Source organism: Trachemys scripta, chromosome 7 (assembly GCF_013100865.1).
Source record: "Trachemys scripta elegans isolate TJP31775 chromosome 7, CAS_Tse_1.0, whole genome shotgun sequence".
Lineage (NCBI taxonomy): Eukaryota > Metazoa > Chordata > Testudines > Emydidae > Trachemys > Trachemys scripta.
Window position 1 is genome coordinate 9285381 of NC_048304.1, and position 22996 is coordinate 9308376.

Sequence of the window (22996 nt, forward strand, 5' to 3'; positions counted from 1 at the left end):
AATGATAAACATTTTTGCAAGGGATATTAAACCTCATGCTTCAGGGCTTAAGCCAATTTCTACGTATTCGAGATCAGGATGAGATCTAATGTGGGGTCAGATTATCCACATTTGCCTACCGTGACAGCTACAGAACAGATCACCCTCGGCAGTGGAGAATTAGCAACTGGGCCAACGAGGCCTGTGCCCGGGGCCCTGGTCAACTGGGGGGGCCCTGGAAAAATGGCGCCTCCATGCCCCAACCTGCTCTGCCCGCCCGGTGCTCCTGCTGGGGAGTGAGGTCGGTGCGCAGGGGCTTGCCTATGAGCTGTTCGTATGAACGCTCTTCAGTCATCGGGGGAGATGGAATCCTGCTGCCAGGTCGTTCTGTGACCAGCTCGCCGGCTGTTGCACTCCTCATCCTCGGCTCAGGCACAGTTTGTAAGTCAGCAGGTGGAGGCATGTAGTTGCAGACCTCCCTGTTGAGGAGACCACTCCCCACCCAAGAGTACTACGTGTGGGTGGGTGTGGCCATCCATCCCGGACTCCCTGCAGGTTGTGGTGCTGATCAGGCCCTCGGGAGCCAAGGCTGTGGCCCTTTGGTCCTGTTTGCTGCTGTGATGTTCTTTAGCAGCTTTTCTATCACAGAGAGACTAAAACGTTGCCCTTCAGAAAACAGCTCCACACACCCCCCTTGTGTTAAAATGGCTTGATTTGTCCTGCCCTGAAATTGCCGTCGTCAGATCCTTTCACAGCATAACATGCGGTTTGACAAATGGAGATTGGAAGAATTCTGCTAACGTGAATCTATTGTTATACTGGATCGTACTGCTGCTGTTATGGAGCGTTCCATGCTCCCCACCCCATATCCCCTGTCATGTGATTTTCACTGTACGGTACTAGAAGCCGTCAGTGAGAATCAGTGCAAAAAAGGCAGCACGAATATCACCTGCTAAGACTTTGCAACTGGGCGCCTTGAGTAGGCTGACCAGATAGCAAGTGTGAAAAATCAGGACAGGGGTAGGCGGTAATAAGAGCCTATATAAGAAAAAGAAAAATATCGGGACTGTCCATATAAAATCGGGACATCTGGTCACCCTAGCCTTGAGTGAGCTGCTATTGGAAATGCTCTGTGCAGGACTGGCTGGTGTGATGTGTGTGTGTGTCACTGCTTCTCTCTACCTGAAGAAATGTCGCTGCAAGTGTCTTATCTGATAGTGGCTGGTTCCATAGGCCCCGACTTTTACTTTTCCCTGGCGGTGCTCCGCTCCATCCCAAGGCCCCCACTCTGCCCCTTCTCCTAAGGCCCTGCCCTCACTCTGCCTCTTTCTGACCCCTCACTGAGGTCCCCGCTCGCTGATCTCCGCCCTCCCCCAAGCTCCTCCCCGAGCTGCTGAACAGCTGTGACTTTTTTTTTTCTGTGGGTGCTCCAGCCCCGGAGCACCTACAGAATCGCCACCCATGGCTGGTTCATGAAAAAGATCTGGGAGTGTTTCTTGTCTCCTTGAAAGCCCGAGCTCCCTTCTGAGCCGCAAGGTCTACACAGGTATTTTTAGTGCGTTCGCATGAGACCGCACAAGTCAGTGGAACCTGGCCTGGGAGGCTCACTCCCAAATGCAGTGCAGCTACTCTCCTTGATCATGTAGAGAGGTTTGAGAGTCTGCTCCTGTCACTAACCTACCAGAAGTGGTTCTTTAGCTCAAGTGCTTTGAAAATCAGAGCCTCCATGTTCAGTCCCTGCTGATGACTTACTGCTACAGATAGAAGTCCTAACACTGCAGTGCTTAATAGCGCAGTTGCTTTAACTCAAGTGTTTTTGAAGCAGAAGGTGCTGATTTCTGTGCCTGTAGCTGAATACGGTATAGTTCAGTGACAGCAGAGCGGGGCAAGAAACGTTTTTCCCAAACAGTTTTCCCAACCCGTGAAAATGTTTGAGATTTCAGAAGTTTTTCCCGTTCATCAGTGAGACAAACCAAAGACCTTTCAAAAATTTTCACAGAATCCAACGCAGAGAAAGGGCGACCCCAGAGAAGCCAACAGCCCAGTGCTTAAGGCTGTCATGTGCTATGGGAGTGTGACCTGGGTGTCCTCCCCCCAAAGTCCCTAATTTGGAGCAGGGACTTGAACCTGGTTCTCCCACATCCCACGAGATTGCCCCGAGCACCAAGCTGTAGAGTCAGTCTCTCCTCTCCAAAAAAAACCTGTTTTGTCAAAAAATTTTGACCATCGCTAATGAACAGTTTGAACCATGGACCAGTGCCAGCATGTTCATTTTAAACACCCAGGTGCTTTAAGACAAACTTTGTCTGACTGGTGGAATGTGTAATACTGTGTGCGTGCATACCACTGCCCTGTACCAGACAGAATGTCGTGTGTGTGTGTGTGTGTGTGTGTGCGACCGCGCGCAAGAGAGAGCAACAACTCCATCTTGGCAGAAACACAGGGATTGAACCAGGACCGCTGGAGCTAGAATCATAAACTGAAAAGCCGAGGCTTCCTTGCTGGGGCTATAACAGACTCTGCCCCTGTAAATCAGGCACAGAAAGGATCCTGTAACACACTCACCAGTGGTTTATGTGCACATCAAATGCCCTTTAGTGGCTGTTTCTACAGTTAATGGAGATTTTCCTTCAAGTCAGGTGAGAGGGGCCTGCATGTTTTGGAGCAGAAGGTCTTGACGTCTACAAGAGCAAGTTGAAACATTCTATGTATTTTCGATGAATATTTTCAATAAAAATGTCTGGATTTTTTTTGTTTTTACTTAGTTTGGATGTTTTATGGAATTGTTTTATTTTGTTTTCATTTTGTCAAAAAAACAAAATTTGGTTTCCAGTTTCAAAACCAGAAAAGTTTTAATTTTGCTTCCTCCCTTTCTCTTCCCCCCCCCCATTTTCCACTGGACAACCATTAAACCCCGAGCAGTCACAAAATCACTGGACCAGGTACTGCCACATTCCGTTTGTAAAGTACTTCCTCTTTTGTTTTCTCTTTCAGAAACACCAATGGGGCTCATCGTTGAGAACCTTAGGAAAGCTAGAGAAATAGCACACAGTGACTCGCGTGTTCCCGAACAGCTAAAGCATTATTTACAGAAAGCTCTGGAGGTTGCTGTTGGACTGGACCCTTACCTGGACGCAATGGCATCTGCAAAGAAGTAATGAGATTTATTTGTTACCTTGTGCATTTGTCTCATGGTCTGATCCCTAAAGCCGTAGATTTTAAGGGGCTAAGGGACCCATAATCTCAGGGCTGCCCCAAGACTGTGGAATAAACTCCTGCAGGAACAACCACCTCACCTCCTTCCACTGTAAAGTGCAAGGCACGTTTCTTTAACCTGGCCTTCTCTAACACAAACACAAAGCAATGTACCTATGTGGGGTGGGGGACGTGTGTGCAAACACACACACATTGCTATATGTTTGTTATATATTATATATTTAAAATATAATAATAAAAAAATCCAAACCAAAACTGCACCGGGGAGAGGATGAGAAAACAAACATTATCCGGATCGGCGGGTAGTGATCGATCTATCGGGGATGTTTAGTGTAGATGCGATAAATCTATCCCCAATCGCTCTGCCATCGACTCCGGAACTCCACCACGGCGAGAGGCGGAAGCGGAGTCGATGGGGGAATGGCGGCCGTCGATCCCGCGCCGTGAGGACGCGAAGTAAGTGATTCTATGTCGATCTAAGATACGTCGACTTCAGCTATGCTATTCTCGTAGCTGAAGTTGCGTATCTTAGCTCGATCCCCCCCCCTAGTGTAGACCAGGCCAAGACAGATGTTAGTCATGTTCCTTAATGCACTAATGGTAGACACTCAGATACTGTGGTGATGAACATGGTATAACAACCTGAATAGAAGAGACCTTGTGTATAACACAAGCCATAGAATGTGATCCAGTTACCCATATTGAGCCCCCGGACTTGTATTTGACTAAAGCATATCTTTCAGAAAGGCATCCAGTCTTGATCTGAAGACTTCAAGAGATGGTGAATCCACTGCTCCCTTTGGTAGATTCACCATATGCATACCATTTAACAGTTTTCTTCTCTTTTAGAACTCATTAAAAACCCACAGTGCAATGGTTTTTTGGACTGGTTTTAGGAGAGCCAAGAAAGAAGGGGCTTGATTCTTCTCTGTTCCTGGAAAACCAGGGAGTTTGTCTGAGGAAGGACTTGGCAAAACAATTGGTTAATAGCTAAGGCCCCAATTCTGCCTTGACCTTCACATGGACTTCACTGGGGCTCTGTCCAGGCACAGGGATCCCCCCATGTGGAGCTCATTGCAGGATCAAGACCTCAGAAAGAATGTCAGGATTTAACCACTAATAAGAAGAACAAGCTGTGGTTTTTAACAGTCTGCAACATTGGAGATCCTGCTCGAATGCAGCCATTGGTTTTTTTTAAACGCCGTTCTCTATTTGCTTCTAGTTAGGAGTAAACACAGATGAACTTTCTATAGAAAACATATTAGGAGCTGAGAATTCAGCCCAGCAATAATTGCCTTTGTATGCAGTAGAGCTTTTATCTCAAAAGTGCTCTACAAATATTAATTATGCTGCTAACTAAATTATTTTGGTAACTAAACTAATTAATTAAACTAATTTTAGGTATCATTAATTCAGAAGTCCAGTTGATACCCTCATTATTCCTCTTTGAGCTGCAGCATATTATCTGGGTGTGTAGGGTCTGCTAAATAGTTCCCATCTATCAGCATAAATTCTGATCTGTGGAAAAAGCCAGTTCTTTCTGAAATTGACAATGTGTAAACTGTTCCAGTCTGTGGATTACGGGAACGCTGAGCATTAGTTCTGTTGCTGAAATAATAGCTGATAGTTGTTTGACTTGCGCTAGCTGTATGATAATAGCTATACATTATCTTATTAAAGTTGTTAAAGCATTTGTGAGGGGCAGAAAAGAGGTTATAGGAAATGTTCAGCTCGTCAAGGCTTGGATTATCTGAGTGTGTCTGATATGGGTTATGAATTCTTTCTCATTTTACTGAAGGTTGGCGGCGGGAGGAGAGTAAAAATAGCTTCCGTGGCGTAAAATTCTGGCCTGCAGAAGCGTCACGAGCCTCCTGGGATAGACAGCGGTGGCAGCTATTCTCTTCAGATGGGGGAATCTCACCTGCCTGGTGGCTCTTGCCTCCTTTGATATCCCATGCTGTCTTCTTTCCAAAGTAGAGCCTCACTACTCCCGGGGTCCCAGCACTCGGCTGCCAGCCCAAGCCTGAATCTTTACATAGCAGTTTTACAGGCCTGTAGCCTGAGCCCCACAAGCCCAAATCATTTGACACAGGCCAAGGTGTTTAGTTGCCATGGAGACATACCCTTATTTAGCCCTGTTTGATTGGCAAACACTGTATGCTAGTTAGGCTCTGTGGAATAATGCCTGGTGACTCCCAAGATTATCTTCATGGAGTTCCCTGATGTCCAGTGGGTTCTTCCTGGGTTACAGGGCGCAGGTTAAATGAGTTCCATCTCCAAGGAATTGAGTCTTCTGACGGCAGTAGCTCCGTTTTGGAGTTGCCAGCCCAGAAGAGCAGTGTTCCATGGAGGTGACAGAGATAATATACCAAGAACAGCTGGGGAGGTGCCACACATCAGCTCTCAATGAGGGATCTCCTTTCCTTTACAGCTGTTCTGTTTTATATAAATCATGACCACAGCCCACCTGATGCTATCCTGGAGCTAGATTGACACTGAATTCTGTGACTTGTGGAGAATAGGAGGCTCTGGAACTTACCGTAGCAGAGTCTTCTTGTGATGCTGCTTGCCTGCTACAGAGCCCTCTGGGGACCCTTGTCGTTCAGGGTACCAGTTGTTCTTCCGGGCCCCAATGTTCTTGCATATCATTCCATTATTTGCTGGCATGCCCTGTCTCATGTCATTGTGTATGTGTGTGTGTGTAGAGGGAGAGGGGAGGGGAGGGATTTGCAGATTTTGTACAAGACAATAACACTCCGCTGATTGTTTCCTTTTTAGAACAGGCTCCCTTGAAGGCTGGCAACCGAACGTGGCAGGAGTTGAAACGAAAGTTAAGCCTCATAAAGAATGCGCCTCTGGCTATCTAAAAGGCAAGTCCATCAGTCCGAGTCGTAATGACATGCTACAAACTTTGAATGCCAGATACCAGTAAGACCATGATGCTCGTCCCACTATATCCCATGCATCCGGAGAGAAGGTTTGATGGGTGTAGGCAGACAATGTGAAAGTGTTTGGGACAAAAAGGATTTAAATGAGAGGTTTTTCTATGGTTGGATTCTTCTTCATTTTTCTTGAAAATCTCATTTTCAAACCTGCTCTGCCTCTTTCACAAACAATAAAGAGACCAGATTAATGGGGTGAAGGGCAATTTTTTTATTAAAAATGGCAGGTTGGCAGAGGTTGTTTAAGTGTGCTTGCAGTGGGGCAAGTATTGGTCCTTTCCAAACTAACGACACTTGGGGTTGTGTTCACGTGCAAAGCTATTGCACTAAATCTATTCCTGGACTCATTCTTCCCAAATGTTGCCATCTTTTCCGTGATACATCATTGCAGTGAAGCACTCTTGTAATGTATTACACTAATACATTGTTCAAAGGACAGCGCTGATGATAAATTTCTTAAATGATGGTGCTGTCTAGGGATAATGACTCTAAGAGCAAATGCAAGGTAATGTGATTTTTTTTTTAACCTGGTCCCAGAAAGAATACAGGAGACATCTTAAAGCCATTTTCTTCTGGGGGGAATGTTAAAATATGCAATATTTCAAGCACTATTTAACAAGCACTTAAACAATACCAGCATTGATGATAAAGATTCTACACTTAAAACCAGTACCTTTATTCTGTTGTCGTTAGCAGCATTTTAGAGGAGATGCTGTCAGATTCTGTTGTTAAACTCCTATTCTAAAGTGTTTTAAGATGTGATTTAAAAAAAAGATGATCACTTAGAAGTTAGATTTAATTTTCATTGTGAACAATGTACAGTGTATTGTCTTCAATATGGTTATTTTTAACAGTTTGTTCTATTCTTTGAATAGGCCAAGTTCTCAGGATGTTTGTTCATCTGATTGGAGCCAAGAGGATTTTATTAATTGGCAGGCTTAAAGGTTACAGTATCCTTGATATGGTGGAGGCATTGCCAGATGATGGAAAAATAACTGTATGTGCAGTAGAGTCATATCTTGGAGTGAAAAGCCAGGAAGCGTCTGATTACTCATCTCATGTTAAACAGATAAGTGTGAAAGTGGGACCAATAGCAGACACTTTGGAGGTAAACTCACTTATTATTTGTTTATTAATTAATAATAATAATTCATTATTTATATTATTGTAGCATCTAGGAGCCCTAGTGATGGACCAGGATTCCGTTTAACATGAGATGCTGTACAAACACAGAACAAAAAGACATTTCCTGCCCAAAGTGGTTACAATCTTAAGGAGGGGGACATTTGTTTTAGAGCTGGTTGTGGTATTGTTTGTAAATACATTTAGTCCTATTTCCTGTCCACAGGTTGTTTGCTGATTTATCCTGATTTCTTTGTCATTTGCAAATATGCAAAAAAATGTTCAGTGCATGGATTGTTCATGAACTGTTCATTTCAACTATTTAGTTGGGGCTATTTGTTATTCCTGGTGTGTGACTGGACCGCTAAATCACATGGTATTGTTTCTGTTTCCTATCTAGAAGCGTTGAAACTTTTTAATCAGGAGAACAATTCATCTCTAAATTCAGTGGACTTTAGATCACACCCATAGAAGTCAATTGAAGCTTTTCCACTAACTTCAATGGGCTTTGGATCAGAGCCTATGATTCCCAAAGCAACACATGGGCAAAGTATACACGTGGCCCTCTGTGACTGACCCCACAGAGTCTAGCCATCTGGTACAATTTATAAAAGATGGACCAAGTTCTGTAGCTGAAGTGGTAGAGGTCTTCGCTTTGGTGATATTCTCTAGATATCTTTCTACTGATGACACAATCAGGGAATCAGGACAAAAGTTTTCCACTTCCAAAGCATTATCTAGCACGGTAGCTAGATTTGGTTTGTCTTGTCCATTGGGTGGTCCCATGGGAGAGTAAAGCCTACCACTGATATCTGCTAATGGAGGAACTCCTCTATCTGAAGGGTTAGCTACCCAAACATTTGATTCTGAAGGTTGAGGGTTCTATTTCTGCTGATAACCCATGATAGGCATCCTTAAGTAAGGGACATTTCTAGTACTAATGCCAATCCATTTGAGGCTGAAAATGACGTCAGTTTAAAGTGTGGGTTCAGCTGTAACATTATCTGTGTTAGCCGGGATTGTATTCGTTTCTAAAATTGAATGGCCAGGAGCTTTTTGACCTCTGGCTTTTGTGACTTATGCATTTGATAGGAAAGAAACAAAGAGCTTTGGCATGCATCCTGAACACGAAATGATACAGATTACCTGCAAGGAGTGGTGTTTAAAATCCTTGCTCCCTGCAGTGAGTGTGAAAATAATTGAATTGCTGTTGCTCTCTACTGCTCATTCTGTGCAACTGACTTACTGTGACTGAATTAAAATATGTAGAGGCAGGCGGGGTACCTGCTGTGAAGAGATTAAAGAAGGGACCAGAATGGGAGCGAAGACATGAAAATTAAATCCTTGAAACATAATGCTGCAATTGATTTTATATCTTCCTGTTGCTTCTTATCAGCAACCACCAAAAGAACATTCCAAGCACAATCCTGCAAGAGGCTCAATGCCTTGAACTCCCATTTAAGCTAGTGGGAGTCGAAGGTGTTCGGTATTTGGCTGGAGGCGCTTATTGCCTCATGGCTGTGGATTCTTTGTTATGAAACGATTGAAGAATTACTGTATCAGCGCTTGACGCTGCACCACTGAAGTCAATGGACGATTTGTCATTGGCTTCAACAGGAGTAGGATCACTCTCTGAGGAGATGGGAATTTTGTTAGAGTAACTAAAACCTGTAGAACATTGCCAGGAGATGTTGTGAAGGCCAAAACAATACTGGGTTCAAAAAAGAATTAGATCAGATCATGGGGGATAGCTCCATCAATGGCTGTTAGCCAAAATGGTCAGGGATGCAGCACCATGCTCTGGTATCCCTGAGTCTCGGACTACCAAGTGCTCTGACTGGATGACAGGAGATGGATCATATTATAATTGCCCTGGTCTGTTAATTCCCTCTGAAGCACCTGGCATTGGCCACTGTCAGCAGACAGGATACTGGGCTGGATGGACCATTGTGGACCATTGTGGATGGCCACAGTATGGCCGTTCTTATGTTCTTGTGTACCTGGGAAAAAAACTCATTAAGGTACAGCAGTAATGACAGTAACATATTTTTCATGGAAAAGATATTACATTTTATAAAGAACGGGGTGGGTTTAGGTGCACAATTCCCTTTGAAATTGATGAGTTGTGCTTCTAACCTCCATTGGGCAGCTGTGAAAATCCCAGTGACGTTTTTAGGTAAACTTGTGAAAACGAGAGCTGAAAATGTCTGTGTGCAGCTCGAGTTGATTTCTTAGAGCCAAAAGATGTTTTTAGTTATGTTCTTCTATTGAAGTGGTCAGATATCTGTGTACCTTACATAGGTGCTCAATGAGACATGTGTGTTAGCCTCTTCCTTTTAACCTTAGAGCTAGAAATCGTTGTGGTGAACCGGTGCTCTGAGGTAGTATGGAAAATCCACTGTCTTAAGTGCCTGATCGGTGTGTCGTGCTCATGTCTAACTGACCACCAGGAATTTTCCTGTGGGTCATATGGGCTGACAACACTGGGAGTTTTCTGTTTCCCTCTGGAGAATGGAGCATGGGTTGCCTGATAGGATCATCAGGACATATGTCACCTAATCAGTTCCCTTCTGGTGACATTGATGCCTAAGTCTCTCTCCTGTCCTCTGCCGGTGGCACACAATAGATGAGTCTCCTGAGAGCTAAAATGCTTTAGTTTAGCAAGTCATTGGGCTCAGCATAGGATTCTCTGGGTGAAATTTAATGTCTTGATATGCGGGAGGTCAGACTAGATGATGTAATGGTCCCTTCTGGTCTTAAACTTATGAAGAGATGAAAGCTCAGCCCAAATGCGCTCTTCCATGGCAGAACCCCAATAAATTAGTTCTCTTCACAGATGCGCCACAGGGGTTATGGGAGACAGAATCGTCCTGACCCCCAAGTCATAGAGGGGCAACAAAAACTCTCCTTGAGTGTTACTGTGGCCTGTATTCTGCAACAGTCTCCACAGGAACTGTGCCCACAGCTATTCAGCAAATTTGATCCATATAGGTCATATCTACTGGACATGCTTCCCCAGCTTTCCTAATTCACTCCATCCCCAGAGCCCTCTCTACTGCCGTGATGGAATGTCCATGAAGCATAGCAACAGAGGATACATATATCCCCCCATGCAGGCTTCCTAAAGCCTCTCCCTCTAGTTACTTAGATATATACATGTAGCAAGTTTCTTAGTCTCTTTGTCAAAGATTACCTGCTCTGCACATCCTATTGCATGGCTTTGTTTTGTTTAGCACTGCAGGTAGAAATCAACTCTGTGAACACTGCATGCCACCAACACTGGGAAGATGCATCATGAATGCCAAAATCATCTTGAATAGGACTGCCTGGCATATTTTTTGAGCACTATGTATTCCATCCATGCCTCAGAACGCTACCAGGTTGTATGGTATTTAGATTAGCATAGTACTCCCATTGAAGTTAATGGGTGTACTCATATACTTAGAGTTGAGCACATGCTTAAGTGCTTTGCTGGAGCGGGGCCTGAGATAGACATGCTGCTTATGGTGAAAAGCTGCATGTTTGTTAATGCATTTGGACAACTTCTCCTCACCTGCAACACTTTATGTGCAGTGCAGTAAAATCTTTCCTAGAAATGTAGCTACCGCTTCTGAAGGGATTCACTGGGTGTGTAGGGACCTACCTCCTGCCGGTAGCTGACATATACAAATCCGTCCACGGAAGGGGCATACTGTATAATAATAATGCAATAGCCTTTTTACATTTGAATACTTGGTTCAAACCTGCTTTAGGTGCAAGTGAAAATAGGCAGCAAAGGGCAGTGGTAGCCTAGCATGAGGTGTTCTTAATCCACTTGCTTGCATGAAAAACCAATCTCTTGGGTCCCGAATTTGGTACAGATGAATGACCAAAAATACATTTCTTTCCGAGTGTGGGAAAAAAAGAGGCATGTTGCATACGTCTATGCACAATGACTTCAATCGTTTTAAACTCTTTTGAAATAAGCATGGACGCTTCCCTTTTCTGTGTTCAGACTTCTGATGCTCACATTGACACTTCAGAGTCATTTCCAAACAAAGCCCTTTCAAAAATACTCTGATGTGTGGTGTTCCTTCACACATATGCAAAGGTTGTACAGAATGAGCCCAATCCTGCATACAAAACTCCCATTGACTCGTGAGGGAGTTTTTGTTGAACAAAGAATGCAGGATCGGGCTCAAGGTGAATGCAAAGTGCAGGGGAAATGATTCAAGTCTGTTGTTTTTGTTATGTCCATTTCAAAATCTAAAATACAACGTGAAAAAAATAACGTGCTTGCAGAAGATTGCGCTGATTACAGGGCATTGTGCAACCATGTAGGGTTTTTTCTCTCTTCCCCCCCCCACCACCTCTTTACCAGAGAGAATAGGTGAATAGGTTGAGTTGCAGATCTCATTTCTCCTGTTTTGCTGCTTGTGAAGTCTGCCAACAGAATCCACCTTGACAAAGTCAAGGACTCTGCGTTTAATGTTGAACTGAGTGAATAAATTATGCATGAAATTGTGTCGGAGTCTCTAGTGTGCAGAATTGCTCCTTTTGATATGAAAGGTTAATTCAGAAAGGAGTCCAAAATAGCTGGAAATTGTGGGGATAAGTGGATAGTATTCACTGTTGTGAGCTGTTATTACTAGAAATTGCATTCCCTCTCTAGCTTCCCCTGAGATTTAGCTTTGCCAGTGAATATAAACTGTACTCAATAGAATAGCATTTAGGAGTAACCAGAGTGTATGTCCACATACAGTAAAATATTCTAATGGTGTTTTAAAAGGAAGTTGAACTTTTTCATGTATATCATGTACCCTAAGGAAAAATTACTATTACATTTAGGTCAAGAACAAGGCGTATCAAAGGTAATGAGTTTGGAGTTTATCTTTATTAGAATATACTGACTATACGATCCATATCAAAGAAACTGGACAGTCATTCTGCCGAGCGAGTCTGGAGGTACTTGGAGTGAGCCGTAGTTCCAATCAAGACTATGTCAGGCTTTAAATAAGATTTGGCGGAAGATTCATTCATTTGCTCATTCAGGGTGTCTTGTCTCTAATTTTTTTTTTGCCGTAACTAGCAATAGTTCTATGCTCTTTAACATGTTGTCTTCCGTCGTACTTTCAATACGCTACACGGTTCTATGATTTTTAAAAAAAAGAAATAGTTATTTACTGTAAGAAAAAACAATAATTGCAGGCAGTCAAGCTAACCCTGGATTAAGACAATTTGTCTTGATGCTTCTGTCGCAGAGGGATGGGGATTGCACAGAAATTGTTCCCAAGTGGGTTTCAGCCGAATGTTTTGCAGATAGATTATTTCCTTCTGGATCTCAGCCTCTCACCCTGTCCAAGATATTTGAGCTGCATCTCTCTTCCTGCAAATAGTAAAGACAGGTCAGACTGCCCAAGGGGTCCTGGATTGGGCAACAATCCTTCTCTACCCATTGCAATCCCATATTTTAAAGGTACTTCTGGGGATGGCAGCGAGAAGAATCCCCCCTTATCCGCTCTCTTACAGTACCAATATTTTGTGTGCATTGCTCCCCAAGCAGAGCTCACACTAAGCTCCTTCTCTCTGTTTAAATCCTGCCCAAATAGAGCCAGGCAATGGCTAAGTGGTACCTTTCAGGGGATCTTAGCCGCAACTGCTCCCTGCCCATAGGACTCACTCTGCCAATGGAAGGTGGTGAGAGACTGGATGGCTTGTTGAGGCCTCTGCATCCTCTCTCCTCTCCAAAGCTTCATCAGAGACCGGCAGGGCCACAGTCTCCCCAGGCAGGAGATGATCGCTAAAATCCAGGCACAGAGCCGAGGTGATGCAAAAGTGAGTGTCATCCATGTATCTTTATTGCCAGCTCTTGTGTCTTGTGATCTCATGTGCAGAGATTACACCATAGGGAAGCCTGATCATGAAGGAATTTCATGGATTCCTCTGGACTAAAGACATGAGAAAGAATAACTAGATCTGTCCCTAAGCTAGTGATCTAAATGACCTAAGCTGTTCCAGCAGGTCACTCCATATAAAAGGGATCACAAAAGCAGGTAAATTGTCAGCAGGCAATGATCTCAGACTGGTGTCTAAATCATGAAGAAATCCAGTTGATATACAGGGTGCTAGGCAATCCCCAGGTAGATCTATTTCAGTAAAAACATGCCAAAAAAGCTTTTTCTTCACTAGGGAAGCAGACCAGAAATCATTGGGATCAGATGCTCTGGCCCAGAGAGGGCCAAATCCACTTCTGCATGTCTTCCTCCTGTAGCAAGAAGGGTAATTTGAAAAATCAAAAAGGAGGAAACAATGATTTTTCTAGTCAACCCAAACTGGCTATGGTTGTCAGACCTAGTGGAATTTTCAAGAGACCTCCAATCCATCCTCCCAGCCAGCTCTTATTCAAAGGATTGCTCCTCCTTCCCTCCCCAGATTACCTGAACCTGACCGCTTGGCTACTGAGTAACAAGCCTAAACAAGATGAGATGCTTTCCCAAAATAACAGTGACCTTCCTAGCCTCCCACAGACCTTCCACCACTTCGGCCTACGTAGGAGTCTAGTCAAAGTCTCTTATTAGTGTTGCGATAACAAGATCAGCTCCTGGAAAACCGATAACCCAGATCTGCTGGATTTATTACAAAATAGTCTAGATTTGGTCTTAAGATCTCCTGCAATTACATCTGATATCTTATATTGCAACAGTAAAAAGTGTCATAAATATAGGCTCAGGCATGTCTCTGGTAGACTTCCCAGTGCTATCTAAGTGCCTTACAGCAGTATGTCTGTAACAATCAGGCTTATCTTCCTGACCTCTGACCAGACCACGGTGCGTTGAGCTTTCATAACCCATCCATCCGCACTGGAGTTATCTAATTTCCCATATTTTCTCACCATAAATACATGCTTGGTGGTCCGAATCACCTTTTTAGAAGAGTTTCTGAAACCTCTGCTAGAAGACATGAACCTTACTACATATTCCAGGAGGATAAGACAATACTTCATACTCCAAAGTCATTTGTTACTAAGGTTAACTCTTCCTTTCATACATCACAGGATATCGCTCTTCCTCATTTTGCCCAAAGTCTTAACATGACAGAGAAAAAGCTGGAGATGAGAAGTGCTGTTAGATTTACTGGGATAGAAACAATCAGTCCAGGGAAACGTCATTAGTCTCCTTTTAGTCTAAATGCCGAGGCTTAAAAGAATTTAAATCTGCTCTAGGTAGATGGGTGAAATGTTGCATTGTTGAAACACATGCAGCTGCAGATCAAATGGCCCCAGACTGAATTCTGAATGTCCCAGAACAGCTTTCTGGGCAGAGAGGGCATCAGTCACTACACAGGTAATCTATAAGGCCACCCACCTGGTCACCAATCAACACTATTATATATCATAATCAACATCAGCGTCCTCTATAACAATCGCTTATTTTAATGAGATTGCATATTTTGGGGAGCAATTTAGCTGCTTCATTCTTAAATTTCTTCATTACTTTTAGGTGTGTGCCATCCGGTCCTGAGGATTTGAGTCTTATATTCTATATGTATAGGTGTCTCTGCTGTAGCCCAGAGCAACAAAAGTTGTGTGTGTGGGGTCTTCTGTTCAGGTTATTGTACCCTCTGTGATTCCTCCCAGTTCTTCTGCTGGGAGGCAGAGGGATTTGCTCACCCTTGGAAGTGAGAGAGGGTTCCTTCCTAAACCCAGAAATCTCCCAAGACCTGTGTAGATCTCAGGGAGCTACTAGAGGCAAGGGCCATTACATTGTGCCTTTGAACTTCCTCTAGGCTCCATCACAGCATGGTCACTACCTCATTCAAAAAAAACATTAGAGATGCTATAAAAGGAACTGAGAGTCATGGGTGAGAGGCACAGTCGTGTCCTGGATCAGAATCTGGTTAGCAGAAAGAATCAAAGAGCTAGAAATAAATGGTCAGTGTTCAATATGGTATAAAGTTGAACAGTGAGGTGAACGTGCATTAATGGTCTGGAAACAAGAGTAAACAGTGAGGTGGCAACATTTTGCAGATGACTCAAAATTATTTAGGTTAGTCAAGAGTAGAGAAGACTGTGCCTAAGTCCAGTGGGACCTACCAGAGCTAGGTAACTGAGCAGATGAAATCTATTGGTCACATGTGCAAGGTGATGCACATTAGAACAAATAATTTTAATTACTCTCGCACGTTGTTGCTTTCTACAAATAACTGAATACACTCAGGAAAAAAGCCAGGGGTCTTGTGGAGAGCTCAGTGCAAACATCTTTGTATGGTGGTGATCAAAATAAAATGGTAGGATGTCTGAAGAAAAGGATAGAAAATAACGTTAAAGGTATTATACCACTATTGTATAGATCAGTTGTATGCCCTCACCTTGCATGTTGTGTTCCGCTTTGGTCAACACATCTCAAAAAGATATAGGGTAGAAATAGAAATGGTCCAGAGATACTTCCATATGGAGACAGATTGAAAAGATTAGGTCTGCTTATAGAGAAGTCAAATAAGAATGTGCATGATAGACATATACAAAATAATCACTGGCACAGGAAAGAAGGAACTTCCCTGACTATGTTTTAATATGCACAGAGGGTTAAATCATGACCTTGGGACAAACTGTGCAGAAGATTAATGGGGTGAGATGCCCTCTAACTCACCTATGTGGATTACTTTTGTCATGCACCAAAACAAGCAAGAGAGAGGCGCTCCTGACAGCCATTACACTCTCTCCCATATAGGTGAGCAGGGGGTGAGCAGGCACAAGCAGGAGTGGGTGAAGCCTTCACTCTGCTACTCCTTTACCACGCATCGGTCCTTGCAGGCATTAGGAGGAGGCATTAGGGACTGAATTGTGACTCTTGGTCTACTTCCGGGACAACACAACTGCGCACTTCCCCTTACTCTGGGCCGGTGGGAATGCCGTGATCTAGTCCTTAGGGTTGGTGAAAAGTGCTGCATTGACAGCCCTGGAGTATGAAGGCTTATGTTTATCCACACAACAGGCTGTGGCAGTGCGAGCTCTCTGAACTTCCCCACCCATGGCCCTCAGTGCTGATCTGGATGTATCGTTTCTACAGGGTGATTCGTTCTTCATGAATTCGTTCCGTTTCTTGTCCCGTTCGCTACAGTGCCAATAAGGGTGCCAATTACTTCCACTAATGGTGGACATTTCTGTGAGAGGTCCACAAACTCACCAGGAGCTAGACTTGAGAGAGTCTACTAATCTCAAAAGCCACCACGCCAGGACATCAGCCAAGTTTGCTAACAAAAGACTTGGTGTCCCAGCAGCAATCTTCTAACCTGTCCGTTTACCAAAAACACAGATAGAGGGTGCATGATGGTATGACTATATTAGAGAGAGAGAGAGAGAGAAAGCAAGGGTCACACCCATGAGAATGGCATTGTTCAGATGTTAATCAGGAATTGTAGTCTTGAACGCTTGGATGTGTTGTGGTAGACTGCCTCACTATCTTTGTGCCTTTGTTTCATGAGTTTTTTTTTTTTAAATTCTCTTCAAAAATATTTTCTTTGTTGTGCATTGCTACATTCAACATTGGCCTAACTCTGCTGCCATTGAAGTCCATAGTAAAATTCTTGTTGACTTCAGTAGAGTTAAGTCAACACTGAGCATGTGTGAAAATTCCATCATATATTCCCTGCTACATGCAGCTTTATAAAATATATTGAATATAAATGCAGGCACACCCCACAGTGAGGAGGTACAGATGTGCCTCTAAGCCAATGCAAGAGATCTTGATCTGTATTTCCTCTGACTTGTACCGCAAGCACCCATCAACAGTTTGGAATATGGTGCTTTATGAGGTATTAAAAGATTGTGGGTTCAGTTGTTCACACAGATGTGGGCACTGGCACTGGTAGGGGGAATTTAAAGGGCTTGACCTATCTGTGTGGATAGATAGTATGTAGATAGCTCAGGCAACTTGTATACAGAAGCATCTCAACCAGTTCTACCTTGCTCGCTGTAAATCAAAAAGTTGCTTTCAAGCAGAAATGACCTTTGATTAGAAATATTACTTTTAAATAGTATTTTCTGTTAAGTATTTTTCATGTGTTTTATATGAAGGGTGGTTCCAAGACCCTCCACCTGCATAGAAACAGTACTTTTTGACATCATTTATTTTTCTCCAGGAGTTAGTGGCTGTGGGTGAACACTTTGATATAGTTTTTATTGATGCTGATCAAAGAAATGCTGTTAACGACTACAACTTTGTCATGGATAACCACTTGCTGAGAATGGATGGAGTGATCTGTGTGGAGAATACTCTCATGAAAGGACAAGTCTACCTGGAGAACGTATCTGATGAAAATGTATTAGCTGTCAGAAACTTAAATAATGTAATTAATTCAGATCCTCGCGTTGAGCAGGTTAGTGCTATACAATTAGTTAAGAGTTATATTAGTATTGTAAGCATCTATTAAATTGCTTCAGCAGTATTGTTTTTTAAGAGTCCTGGAAGTAGGCTGTCTCACTCTTGCTGTCTATTTCCTACAGTAGTGGCCATGCTAGAAAAAGTACTTTGGTCAGTTCCAGCAGTGTATGCAAGAGAACCAAAAAGGAGTCATTGCATATTCACTCAGTGGAACACTAAGCATGATTTACTAGATCCAAATGGTTCATACTGTGCATCATCATGCTCAATTTTGTCATCAAGAACAATTGCCTTCCATTGCAGAAGAGGGTCTTTGACACTTTAACTGTCTAGGCCCTGAAATCTACTCTTAACCACTAAGTCACCCTGGTACCTAGCCTGCACATCTTACTTTCTTATGTTTGGACAGTGGTGTCGGGTCTACAAGATGCTGTGTCATTTTCACTAAGGTATGGTTGCCATCTAGACAATGGCACCAGGTCACTAGTTCAGGCCCGCAAATCATAGTGGTGGAGCGTAAAATGTAAGTAATATACAGGAGTACACAAACAGTGGTAGGTAAGATTGTCCAGAGAATATTAAAAGTCATTATTATTATTATTATTATTTATTAAGCTCCAAGAGTGATCTTGGTACAAGTCCCAAAGAACATAAAATCTCATTAGACAATCAAAATCAGATGCACTGGAAGTCCCAGAGGCTGTCTCTTGTTTATAAAACTGGAAGACAAAATGGCATTTTTATTGATTTAGCATTTGTAAAAGTAGTGACTCTTGAGTGGGAATCTGAGGTAACATGGAGGACTGTCAGATTGGGATAGAAAGAGACTTCCAGGTGCAGGGAGCAGCATGCAAAGAGAAAACCTAGCATGGGCCTAGCCCAAAGCCCACTGAAGTCCGTGGAAGACTCTTCAACATAGTTCAGTGGGCTTTGGCTTAGGCCCAATGTGGTGTGCCCTGAAGTTGTTGATTTGGACACTTGTGTTTTTCCAGGTTATTTTACCTGTGCAAGGCGGAATGAGTGTCATCCGAAGGAGCCGTGCACACGCAGATAGGGTGATTGAATCAAAGGTGTGTATTTTCTCTCCATAAGCAGTATGGGTGAAATCCTGGCCCCACAGAAGTCAGTGGCAAAATTCCCAGTGATTTCACTGGGGCCAGGATGTCCCCCTTTGTTTTCACTGTACACATTAGCGAGACAATCCCGTTTGAAGAATGGATCCTGCATGCACCACTTTTCCCAGTAATTGCCTAAAGAGTAAGAATCGTAAAAGAAACAAGTATCGGAGTGAGGCATATCATAAATTATAGTGTGCCGTGGGGCAGCCAGCTGTTTTCTTTATATCATTGATTACAGTAACCCTGCCATTTTCCCCCTCCTACCCTACCCCTTTACGTGTACTCTATGCAATAGGCACCCAGTTTCCCTCCCCCACTGTTCCCTGGATTAAAGCCTCCCACCTTGCAGGTCCTAGAGCCCCACCGCGAGCGGAACGTCTACACTGCATTTAAACAACTCCTCAGCCTGAGTGCCAGGAGCCCAGGTCAGCTTGCACAAGCCAGCCACAGACATACGCATAGTGGAGGGGTTGAAGGTACATTATGCCTTTGGAGGTGTGATGCCTTTGACATTCACGATGACCCCTGGGCACGCAAGGGAATTCATTGGGAAGTGCGCTACGCTACACTTCTGTAACTAGAGCATCCAGTGAAATTTTCAGCAGCAGAGCCATTCTGCCCCATTGCCTTGCCCCTCCATACCCCCTCTGGAGCTGAGAGCTCTGCTGGAATTTGGACTTCACTGAACTGGGCGGCCTGATTTCAATCCTACCTTCTGAACCAAAGTAATGGGGCAGGAAGGAACAGCTCCCGGCACGTTCTACCCCCCACCCTAACACACTTGAGCAGTGTGCCTTTGTTGCCAAGAAGGCTAATGGCATATTGGGCTGCATTAGTAGGAGTATTGCCAGCAGATCGAGGGAAGTGATTATTCCCCTCTATTCGGCATTGGTGAGGCCACACCTGCAGTACTGCATCCAGTTTTGGGCTCCCCACTACTGACAGGATGTGGACAAATTGGAGAAAGTCCAGCGGAGGCCAACGAAAATGATTATGGGGTTGGGCCACATGACTTATGAGGAGAGGCTGAGAGAACTGGGCTTATTTAGTCTGCAGAGGAGAAGAGCGAGGGGGGATTTGATAGCAGCCTTCAACTACCTGAAAGGGGGTTCCAAAGAGGATGGAGGTAGACTGTTCTCAGTGGTGGCAGATGACAGAACAAGGAGCAATGGTCTGAGGTTGCAGTGGGGGAGGTCTAGGTTGGATATTAGGAAACACTATTTCACTAGGAGGGTGGTGAAGCACTGGAATGGGTTACCTAGGGAGGTGGTGGAATCTCCATCCTTAGAGGTTTTTAAGGTCAGGCTTGACAAAGCCCTGGCTGGGATGATTTACTTGGGGTTGGTTCTGCCTTGAGCAGGGGGTTGGACTAGATGAACTACTGAAGTCTCTTCCATCCCTAATTTTCTATGGTGTGTGTGTGTGTGCGCTAATGGGTTTAACATAATTGAATTTTGACCCTCAGTACATTGTGCTGTTTTGCTACAGAAAGAATTGGTGAAAGATGATGTCTTTTGGGGCTATAACAAATGTCACATCCTTGATCGCCTGCGTTTGGATGGCAAAGTGGCCTACGTAACAGGTGGAGGCCAGGGGATAGGAAGAGCCTTTGCTCATGCATTAGGAGAAGCAGGGGCTAAGGTAGCCATTGTTGATCTGGTACTTGCAAAGGCAGAAGTGGTAGCAGAAGAGCTCAGCCTGAAAGGTAAGCAGTGTACTAATTCTCTGATTGCTCTTATACATGCACTTCTACAGCGCTCATGTCTGTAGTGTCACACCTGTAATGTCTGTGTGCTTTGTTATTTTAAACTTTCGTAGCTGGCAGCCTGTTGGAGAGTATCTTGCATCGAGTTTTGATGCAGAATAAGTCAAATAGCAAAGGAAAGAATTTCCAAATAGCACATGCATGCCACCATCGCAGAGCGTGATTGCCTCACGCAGCATCTTAGCACTGCCTCTGCAAGCAATAACCAATGTCACATTGCCTGCTTGTGTTACCTCGCAGAGTAAGTGCAACCAGGAAAGCAGAGTACCCCATATAAAACTCTTTATCTGGGGTACCTGAAGGAAAACGAGTCATGACTGATGGGCACAGAGAATAGCAATTTTTTATTAATAAGTGCTATATAATACACACCAATCGGCCAGAAAAAGAGGTGTTCCATACATTATATCACGTGGCAGCTAAGGCACTCAAGACATAGCTAATAAAGGAAAGCCAGACACAGCCCATGCACCCCTTAGTATATATCCCAACCACCACTTCTCCTTTCACACACAACACGTCACGGGTGTGTAGGGTAATATTTCTTATGGCATGAATCTGTCTCCTGTATATCTAATAATTATGGGCCAAAGTCTTTGTTCAGAACCCATTAGCTTCCATGAGGGTTTTGCCTGAGAAAAGGCTGCAGGCATTGTGTGTGTGCCTTTACTTCCACTTGCTGCATCAGAGCGTAGCCATCATCGAGGAATGATTTGTTCACAGGGCAGAAAGTAAGGAGAGGCGCTAGGGAAGGGGCTGAAGAGAAGCAACGCTGATCATGCCTGACATTTTTAATGGGGATCCGCTTTGAGGGATATGCCAGACATAAACATACTGGGGAAAAAAAAAAAGGACTGCCTGATTTTGGGTGCCCAATTTGGGACCCATTGAAAGGTCCTGATTTTCAGTGGCCAGGGTAGCCAGCCCTTTCTGAAAATCTGGCCTGCTAATTTTTGGGTGCCGATCTTTTTAGAGACACCCAAAATCATCAATAGTCACTTTTGAAAACATTGGCCATAGTTCCTCAAAACATGCATGAGTGAAAAGCATAGAGGTCAGATATAATTACACCTCTACCCCCATAGAACGCTGTCCTCGGGAGCCAAAAAATCTTACTGCGTTATAGGTGAAACCGCATTATATCAAACTTGCTTTGATCCGCTGGAGTGCACAGTCCCGCCCCCCCCCCAGAGCGCTGCTTTACCGCGTTATATCCGAATTCGTGTTATATCGAGTCGCGTTATATCGGGGTAGAGGTGTGCACAATACTGACATACATCACAAGTAAAGTCCCAAACAATAGGTGAAATCTTCTACAAACCACTTACATTTTGTGTTTTCATTACTAAAATAGGACATAAAATTCAATTCCTCTCCAAAGACCTTTGCAAATATGATAAAGCTAAACTATATTCATAAAAGAAACATAGACAATTGGAAATAGTGTTTTAATGAGAAAAGAGATGAAGTATCACTTATTTTATAATTCCTCTTGTGAAAGTACATCCAAGCCCTCTGCTACATCGGATTCTTCAATACCATCAAAGCTGTAGCTTCATTCAGGAAAGTGGGATACTGCCATCTGGGTCCATATTCTAATATTTGTGTAAACGGATAGTGCAATAGACCGTATACTACTACAGGGAGAACCTAGGTGAGTTTTTCTGTGGTGCATTAGCTGAAGTAAAAATTTTCCTTCTAAAATGAAAATTGGTTGTGAAAAGTACATTTGCAGCATTGCAACGCAAATTTGGTGGTTCTGCAGAACAGTTACAGTGCAAGCAGTGGCAATAAAACTTCCTTCCACTGTTCTGCAATAGTGCTTCAGTCCGTTTCCTGAGGGCATATCTCTGTCAGAGAGAGGAGTGGTTTAGACTCCATGGTTATACAATCCTTGGTCTCTCTGGTAAGACTAAGTTAAGTTAAAACAGTGCTAATTTATGCAGCAGGGGGAGGGATAGCTCAGTGGTTTGAGCATTGGCCTGCTAAACCCAGGGTTATGAGTTCAATCCTTGAGTGGGTCACTTAGGGTTCTGGGGCAAAATCAGTACTTGGTCCTGCTAGTGAAGGCAGGGAGCTGGATTCGATGTCCTTTTGAGGTTCCTTCCAGTTATGAGATAGGTATATCTCCATATATTAGAAACAGTACTAAGCGCTGTGAGACTCATTTTACCCAGGTCATTGAATCCCAGTCTAATGGTAAGGCTTTGACTACTGGGTCTGGCCATTGGATCTTTGACTTTGTAGTGGGATCCAGAGCAGTTCAGTTCTAGGTCATTGTTATAGATCAGAAGAAAATGAGATATCCAGTTCTTCCTTCCTGCAAAAGTTTCCTGTTCTTGTGCACCAAAGGCATAGGATCCTGGAACACCATAGCTACTCCTTGAAGGTTAACTAGCCTTTTGGACATGCTTTCATGGTTAGATTATATGGATCAAACAGGGTATTCTGAAGAAAATGGGTTATTTGAGGGACTCATGAGACTTTGTTGGA

The 22996-nt window shown here is 43.7% G+C and overlaps 1 protein-coding gene across 1 annotated transcript in view; it reads left to right on the plus strand.

The window, feature by feature from the left end:
• LOC117879970 overlaps nt 1–22996 on the plus strand; it is a 49583-nt gene that overhangs the window by 8326 nt on the left and 18261 nt on the right. The window contains exons 2-7 of the mRNA XM_034775570.1: nt 2974–3133; nt 5974–6065; nt 7013–7245; nt 17379–17615; nt 18613–18670; nt 20207–20443. Coding sequence (XP_034631461.1) covers nt 2974–3133; nt 5974–6065; nt 7013–7245; nt 17379–17615; nt 18613–18670; nt 20207–20443 — 1017 coding nt within the window. The remainder of the gene's footprint in view (nt 1–2973; nt 3134–5973; nt 6066–7012; nt 7246–17378; nt 17616–18612; nt 18671–20206; nt 20444–22996) is intronic.